Source organism: Gasterosteus aculeatus, chromosome 9 (genome assembly GCF_964276395.1).
Source record: "Gasterosteus aculeatus chromosome 9, fGasAcu3.hap1.1, whole genome shotgun sequence".
Lineage (NCBI taxonomy): Eukaryota > Metazoa > Chordata > Actinopteri > Perciformes > Gasterosteidae > Gasterosteus > Gasterosteus aculeatus.
Genome location: NC_135696.1, coordinates 21,083,615 through 21,091,623, shown reverse-complemented (window position 1 = coordinate 21,091,623; position 8,009 = coordinate 21,083,615). Strand labels below are relative to the sequence as shown.

General features: G+C 54.2%; 1 protein-coding gene across 1 annotated transcript in view; it reads right to left on the bottom strand.

The window, feature by feature from the left end:
* Nucleotides 1-494: 494 nt before the first annotated feature.
* The window catches only part of LOC144383085 (slit homolog 1 protein-like), a 28,244-nt gene continuing 20,729 nt past the window's right edge, over nucleotides 495-8,009 (bottom strand). Inside the window, exons 26-38 of the mRNA XM_078079796.1 lie at nucleotides 7,795-7,958; nucleotides 5,626-5,750; nucleotides 5,417-5,511; nucleotides 5,017-5,156; nucleotides 4,845-4,938; nucleotides 4,613-4,750; nucleotides 4,217-4,463; nucleotides 3,990-4,120; nucleotides 2,926-3,080; nucleotides 2,596-2,807; nucleotides 2,390-2,511; nucleotides 2,086-2,294; nucleotides 495-1,860 (exon numbers count right to left, since the gene is read on the bottom strand). Of these exons, the coding sequence (XP_077935922.1) occupies nucleotides 1,595-1,860; nucleotides 2,086-2,294; nucleotides 2,390-2,511; nucleotides 2,596-2,807; nucleotides 2,926-3,080; nucleotides 3,990-4,120; nucleotides 4,217-4,463; nucleotides 4,613-4,750; nucleotides 4,845-4,938; nucleotides 5,017-5,156; nucleotides 5,417-5,511; nucleotides 5,626-5,750; nucleotides 7,795-7,958 (2,098 nt within the window). The 3' untranslated portion in view covers nucleotides 495-1,594. The remainder of the gene's footprint in view (nucleotides 1,861-2,085; nucleotides 2,295-2,389; nucleotides 2,512-2,595; nucleotides 2,808-2,925; nucleotides 3,081-3,989; nucleotides 4,121-4,216; nucleotides 4,464-4,612; nucleotides 4,751-4,844; nucleotides 4,939-5,016; nucleotides 5,157-5,416; nucleotides 5,512-5,625; nucleotides 5,751-7,794; nucleotides 7,959-8,009) is intronic.

The window sequence follows — 8,009 nt, the reverse complement described above, 5'->3', positions numbered from 1 at the left end:
CAGAAGAGCGGAGTCAAGGTCGAAGAGCGAGTGAAAGACAAAGAACCGAAGGAGAAACTCTTATTTCAATAAATAGGAAAAGGAAGCACAAATTATATTATAATGTGTATAATATATTACATATAACATTATAGATCATATTTTATATCATATAATATTATATATAATATTTGTCTGTTTTCAGGTGAGAGGACTTCAATAATAAAAAAAACCTCCAAACATTTTTTTATTCTTTTATTTTTTCAATGACGCGATGTTGGTTTGGAAACACTTTTTTTTGGCAACTGAACACAAAATATTTCTACAGTCTACAGATGAAACAGAGACAACATCCCCTCCAACATATAAAAATACATGAGCTCAGAATATATATTACAATCTGTTAGCTTGTTACTGTATTTCACCCAGAATAATAAAGCTACGTTATTTTGAATCTGATTCATGACGACTCGTCGACTTCAACTCAAAAGGTTAAAAAAAACAATAAAAAAATGTTAAAACAAAATATCGCATTTTTATTTTAGTTTCCACATCCGTATAAATAACATGTCATCATATATAAAAGCTCCCTTTTCTGTGTGGCACCTCGATGCGATGCGTTCACTGGCCGTCGGAGAAGGAAGCAAGTAATGGAGCTCGTTATAGTGACACACACACACACACACACACACACACACACACACACACACACACACACACACACACACACACACAGTGCTACTATACTTGTGAGGACACCACAGCAGCTACGTGGCTAATCGCGGGAACATGAAGTGGTGCGATATCAGTAATAAAAGTTAAATTATGTCATTCAATCGATCCATGTGGACGTAGTGGACATAGTGGACGTAGTGGACATAGTGGACGTAGCGACAGTGTCTCACCTCAACTATAAAAAACATGTTTAAACCATTGAAACAGACTTTTGAAGAAATGAGAAACAAGCTCTACAAACACTGGTCCTCACAAAGATAGAAATACAAAACACACACACACCAGTCTGAACTGGGAGTAAAGGGCGCCCGGTGGGATGGGAATCTGTCGCCCCCCCCACCCATCCTAAATTTAGAAGTCCAACATCAGACATCAAATCCTTTGCGAGTAACGAGTCGACTGAGACGAGGTGACGGGACGACCAGATGTTGAGGGTTGAGAGAGCAGAACCCGGGCGCCATGGCGACGGGATGCTCGAGACGATGAGAGCAGCCCGAACACTACGCCGACCATGAAAATCAATGCTTCCCTTCTGGCTCTTTTCTCTTTTCTTTCCAGCGGGCCGAAGCCTCGTTTGATTTTCCTCCGAAAAAAATGCTGAATCGGAACGTTTTTGGTTACGAGCCTTAAAAAGCGCGTGGAGCATTAAAGGCCTGACGTGCTGCTGTCGGAGGTGAAATAACTGCGGGAAGAAGCGGAGGAGCGAACGCGAGCCTTCGTTAGCTGGTTAGCGCGCCGCAGGCGAAGAGGAGGAGGAAGAAGTGGGCTTTACAAAACTGCATATTCACACAGAATGTCAGTGAGTGAATCCCTACAGTGTGTGTGTGTGTGTGTGTGTGTGTGTGTGTGTGTGTGCGCGCGCACCGTCGCATCCGCAGCCCTACACACACTCCTTGCAGCCGCATTCCACGGGCTTCTCCACGTCCTGCGTGAACGAGGTCCCGTCGTCGCATTCGAAGGAGAGCCGGCGGCGGCGGACCCGCAGGGGGGCGCAGCAGGGGGCGGGGCCGGCGGGCGGCTCGGCCCCCGCCGGCCGGCACCGCCCCCGGCACTCCACCCAGGAGAAGGGCTTGGCCGTCTGGCACAGGACGGCGCCGCGCGGCAGGCGGTGGTAGTCTCTCACCGCCTCGCCTCGACACGGGGCCTCTGTGGGGGCGGGACATCACACACTCAATATTCTGGTCTCGTAAATGATGGACGACGGGGGGACGGCAGGAGACACACATGTTGCTGACGTGCAGTTTGAGGCTGATGAGCAGTTTGTTTCATGTATGAAAGGTAACATTTTATAGAAGAAAGTGTTGCTAATGCTAATGATGCTAATTCTTGGCTAAAGTGTTGCCCCCCCCTGCCCCCCCCCCCGATCCTCACCTATGTCGCAGCCGTCCCCGGTGAACCCCGGCTCACAGACGCAGCGCTCTCCGCCCTCCGTCTGCTGGCACCGGCCACGCCCACAGGCCCGCCCCCGGCACGAGGCCTGCGGCTCCCCCCGCAGGCTGCACAGCGCGCCGCGGTACCCTGCCTCGCAGTCGCAGCGGTACGTCTGTGCGTCCAGCGCCACGCATGCGCCATTGGCACACCTGCGGAGGGGAAGGGGGGTGGCGGGGGGGCGAGGTCAGCGGGGAGGAAGTTTCTGTATTTGTCAAAGCTAAAAAAACAACAACAACACACTGACTTGTTGCCGTCGCACGGGTTGAGGCCGGTTGCCGCGGTGACAGCATCCGGTACGGCCGGCCCGGCTGCCGGCTGGTCGCAGTGTCGCCCCGTCCAGCCCGACTGGCAGTGACACCGGGGGCCCTGTGGGACACAACTTTATTTATTCCTGAGATACGTGACAAACAAAAACACGTCAGTCCAGCTGGAAGAGGCTCCGCCTCCTACCTGAGCGCCGCTGGGCTGGCAGACGCCGTGCAGGCAGTGGAGTTTGCGGCAGGCCTGGCAGCCCGGCACCACCCCCGGCTTCATGTGGCCGCGGGTGAAGTCCTGCAGCTCGTGGTTGATGTAGAGGTTCCTGATGCAGCCGTGGAAACTGGACACGTTGAGCGCCTGCGAGGAGGAACGCAGCGAGGCGTCCACGGCGGCCTCGGGCATTCCTGCGCCGAGACGGGCGGTTTTACACAGCGGGAAAAAAAAAAAAGAGCGGATCCGAGAGGCGGGCGAAGCTGCTTCCCCCCCCCCACCCGCCCCTGAGGTGGCGTCGGCGGGTCTTACCTCCTACGTACAGCGGCGCCTCCCCCGACCGCGGCCGGCTGCGACCTTGACTGTCCAAGGTCGTGGGCTCTCCTCCGTCCACAGACAGGTTCACCATCCGGTCAAAGGTCACCAGCTCCACTGTGTGAAACTGCCCGTCGTTCACCGTCTCGATGCTGCACGCGCACACGCACACACACACACACGCACACACACACACACACACACGCACACACACACGCACACACACACACACACGCACACACACACACACACACATTTCATATTCTGCTTATTTGTTTTCTTGCTTGTGGATATTTTCTCATATTTCTCATTAAGTCAAACTTTCTGACATTTTCTCGCTGGTATCTTTTCTCTTCTTTGATGATTTGTCATGCTCTCAATCGCCACTTCGCTGCAGCTGCTCATCGCACAAACAGCCTCACACAGTGTGTGTGTGTGTGTGTGTGTGTGTGTGTCTGAGGCTGGCCGAGCTTCGTCCTCCTCGACACTGAACCATCCAAACATCTAAGCCCTCGACACCCGATCAAGAGGACACTCGGCTTTCGAGTCTCCACTTTAAACCCCAAAACTTCCCAAACGCCGCCGGACGCACAACACGGACTTGCTCTGCGAAAACGCTGTAGGCCAAAAAACATGCAAATGCATTGAAATGAACATCTGTCCACAGCGCTAGGATAGGAACACCCACACACGGACTAACAGAGGGGAAGACAGCCTCACCACGGACTGTATGTGAGAAGCGGACGTCGTCATGGCGACGTCACCCGTTGGGTTGCAGATGTTATGAAGCTCAGAGTTCAGCCGTTTGGCTTTTTTTTTTTTTTTCGAAAACCAGTGAAGGAAAGCAACAATATTTCAACCGCTGACGGGGGTGTAGGGACACAGTCTCTGGTGGAGACCTGTCAATCACAGTGAAGCCCCGCCCTAAGGCGTCCCCCTGCTTCATGCTCCATTCAAACTCCACTGAATAAATCAAGGGTCACTTCCATTGGACGCGTGGGCAACCAGAGCAGTCGCCCCCTGGTGGTCAGCAGGGGGGATAAAGGTTAAGAGTTGTGTACCTGTAGATATCGGAGGCAGGCTGGTTACCGGGGTCATACGTGACCCTGACGTGACCCTGATGCAGCGCCACAGCGATCGGCTCGTTGTCTCCGTTGTAGAGCAAGATGCCGTTTTCCTCTGCTGTGGACACCTGAAAGACACGCGCACGTTAAACCCACACTGTGTGTGTGTGTGTGTGTGTGCTGCTGGTCCGTGACGCCGTCTCCGCCCCCCGCGGCGTCCTCACCTGCAGCGTGATGTTGGCCTGGGGCCAGTTCCTGACGTCCTGAAGCTGCACGTAAGAGTCGCGGTCCACGAAGTTGACGCCGACCAGCTTCTCACAGCCGCGGCCCTCGAAGCCGGGCAGGCAGCGGCAGACCGCCGCGCCCCCCCCCTCCTCCCCCTCCTCCTCCTGCACGCAGGGAGCGCCGTTCTGACACGCCGCCGGCTGGCAGAGCGACGGGGGGGAGAGGGGCGCCTCGCAGAACTCGCCGCTGGCCAGAAGAAGAAGAAGAAGAGGAGGAGAGTCGTTTACATCGCTGGTCGCACCGGTTGGATCCGTTATGTGGGAGGAAACAGGAAGCTACGACAGCAGTGTCCCCCCAGGTGTCCCCCCAGGTGTCCCCCCCGGCGTCCCCTCTACCTGTATCCCTGCGTACAGACGCAGCTGTAGCCGTCCAGGCGGTCGACGCACTGGGCTCCGTTCTGACAGCGGTGATCCACACACTCGTTATAATCTATGCTGCAGTCCGGCCCCACCCAGCCCGGGATGCACACACACCTGCAGAGCGCGCGCACACACACACACACACACATTGTAAATCTCATCTGGCATCTGAAGCCCTGCAGGTGAAGGTGTGTGCGCGTGCCGTCACCTGGCGCCGGTCGGCGTGCTGACGCAGGTGGACTGATGCTGACAGGGGTTTCTACCCGGAGAACAGACGCCCTCCTCTTCCTCACAGAGCAGACCTGAGGCGAGAGACAAGGGGTCAGTACGCCTCCTCCTCCTCCTCCTCCCCCTCCGGCCGGAGGACGCCGCCGTCGCACCTGTGTGGTCGGGCGGACACAGGCAGGTGTAGTTGCCCACGCCGTCCACGCAGGTGGCGCCGCTCTCGCACCCGTGGTCCTGACAGTCGTCCACGTTCACCTCGCAGAAGGTCCCGTGGAAGCCGAACGCGCACGCGCAGCTGGGAGAAGAAACAAACGCCGATTCTTACTCCGCGTTTAAAAAGGTCAAAGATATTCACGACCGGTGCGTCAATCACTGCAAGCCCCGCCCTAAAGCATCCCCTGTCTGTTTGACTCCGAACGAGCTGAAGAACCAGAGGCCGCGAGCTCGTGTTTACAGCGTTTGCTGAGGGAATAATCGGTGACCCGCGTGTCCTAAACGTGTCTCCGCTGGTGGCGTTTGGGGACGCGGGTTGTGAGGCAGGACAACGCTTCTCACCTGAAGCCCCCCGTCTGCTCGTCGCTGATGCAGATTCCCCCGTTGGTGCAGGGATCACTGACACAAGCGTCGGCCGGAGTCTCACAGTGCTGACCCTGAACACACACACAGACCTCATAATGACTGTCGACAACATTTTGACTGACAGGTCTCAGGCTGCTAACTAGATCACATGACACACACACACACACACACACACACACAGGTACCGTGAAGCCGGACTTGCAGGCGCAGGTGTACGGCTCGGTGGGGTGGACCTGACACACGCCCTGGTTCTGGCAGGGAGACGTCGCACACGGGCTGCATTTAGCCTGCACGGACGCCTCCACCGGACCTGTTGACACGCACGCACGCACGCGCACGCACACACACACGCACACACACACGCACACACACACACACGCATTGAAGTGACTAGAAGGACGTCGAGAGCTGCAGCTTTTTGACTTGGTTTCATTTAGTATCTTCAGAGCTTGAAGGCAGAACATGTGGAGGTCAGTGGCGCTTCGCTCCGTGTGGCTCACGTGACTCACGCAGTCTGTCGCATTTAAATCTTAGCGGAGGAGGAGGAACAATTCCACTTAATTTCTGATTCTTTTTTTTTTTTTTCCCAAAAAAAGTGTTTAACGAGAACAAAGGAGATGAGAAAGTGTCCACAAGTGTCGTTACACCTTCAGTGGAAGTGAGAAATAAAATCCACAAATAGCATCTTCTGACTGTAACAGATGCAATTTACTGTTATCTTATATTGTAAAACGCACGTCTGTACAAAGGTAAATGCTGTGTTCTTCAATAATGATATTTATTAATAATATAAAACAACTGTTGTGTGTTTTCATCTGGAGGAAAGTGTTGCGTTCACACACACACACACACACACACACGCAGCTACTCGCAATTAATTCCACCGCGCCGGAATATTTTGATATTTAAAAATGGATCAATTAGCGCTGAAACCGTCACTAATGGAAAGTTCGCGCCGTCTTCACACCGTGGGGGGCCGGAGGGGGGGGGGCTCACGTTCCAGCTGCCGCGTTTCTCAGCCGTTAAAACGATTTGTGCCTGAACCTTTCTAATGGTTTTCACAACTTTAATTTGCCTGCAGAGGAATTAAGCGACTTCTCGGCGCCCAGAAAAGACGCGCGCGTGTGAGAGAAGAGATCACGCTTCGCAGAGGTCACGGCGAGGTCACGGCGCAATTAGCGGAGAATGAACGACTAGAAAAGAGGCAAAGCGACGCGATGAGAACGCCCTTATGGCGGTTTAAGACGCTGGACGCTGGTCGGTCGGCGTGATGCTTTCTGACGCGCCCTCGAACCGCCGGCCTTCCCGTCGGCCCTTCACATCGCCGTCACTGGATTTACGATCGTCTGCGTTTGACGTTTCCACAGAAGAGGATGTCGGGGGAGAATTTGCTGAGTTGCATATTTTGAGTGTCTCAAGAACTCGTATGTGACCTTTTTTTGGGGGGGAAACTCGTGACCTGACCGCGTCCCACGATGGCATCCAGGTTTCCAAACGAGGCCTGGACAGACCGTACCGTGTTCTTCTCCTTCCCCGCCTGTCTCCACCTGTCGAATATGATTGACTTGGTCCCACTGGGGGTCACGGAGGTTCACAAACGACAGGTGGTTCCCATCCATTCCTGGGACCTTCAGAGATGTATAAAAGCTCCTGGTCTCCCCCCAGAAACTGGGTCAGATCTTCCTGCTCCTTCTGGGGGAAGGAACATTCGGTCCCTTTTCAGCTGAATTGTAGTCATTTGACTTCTGTCTGTGCTCGTACGGCTTGTGCTGATGATTTCTCTATTCTTTATCATTTTCATCATCACAAACGTAAACTGAAGATACTTTGGATTTGTCACAAGGTCTAAATCCACAAATTTCCACCACAGAGGGTTTTATTGATTTAATTTGAGGACTTCTCGTCCAACATTCCGCCGTAAGCCTCCATATTTGATATAAAGGGTATAAAGTCGCTGTGAAAAAAGGGGGCTGGATTCCTTCCGTCTGAATCAAACAGCCGAGCGTCGCTGCTCTGCGACGCCGCCCACGTCAACGCAAATGTCATTTTTCGGCGTCTCCGGCTGTGACGGGCGAGTGGGAGTGAAGGCAGCCGGGGGGAGGTCAGCAGACTAAAAGCTGCCTTTTATTAAACACAATAGGAGGCGGAAGCGACAGCGTGCGGGCGTTTTATTCTTAGATCATTATTAGAATAAATAGTAAACTAAATATCCGGTTGGCCTGTTCGCGTTACTTTTAATCAAAAATGAACAACGAAAGGTTCAAAATCAAGAGAGCAGAGTGGAAGAAACTGCTGTTTTGCATGTGTGTGTGTGTGTGTTTTAAAGGGGGGGGGGGGGGGGGGGGGCAGCTGACCCCGACACAGGAAGAGGTCGGCGGGCGTGGTGAGCAGCAGCTTGCCCTCCATGGCGCGCGGCCCGGCGCAGCGCGCGATGCCCGGCTCCTTGTAGCCGCTCTTCACCCAGTCGGACAGCCAGCGCAGGCGGCAGTCACAGTACAGGGGGTTGGCTCCGATCGCCCTGCAGGGGGGAGGGAGGGAGGGAGGGGGGGGGAGAAAGAAATGAAGAGGA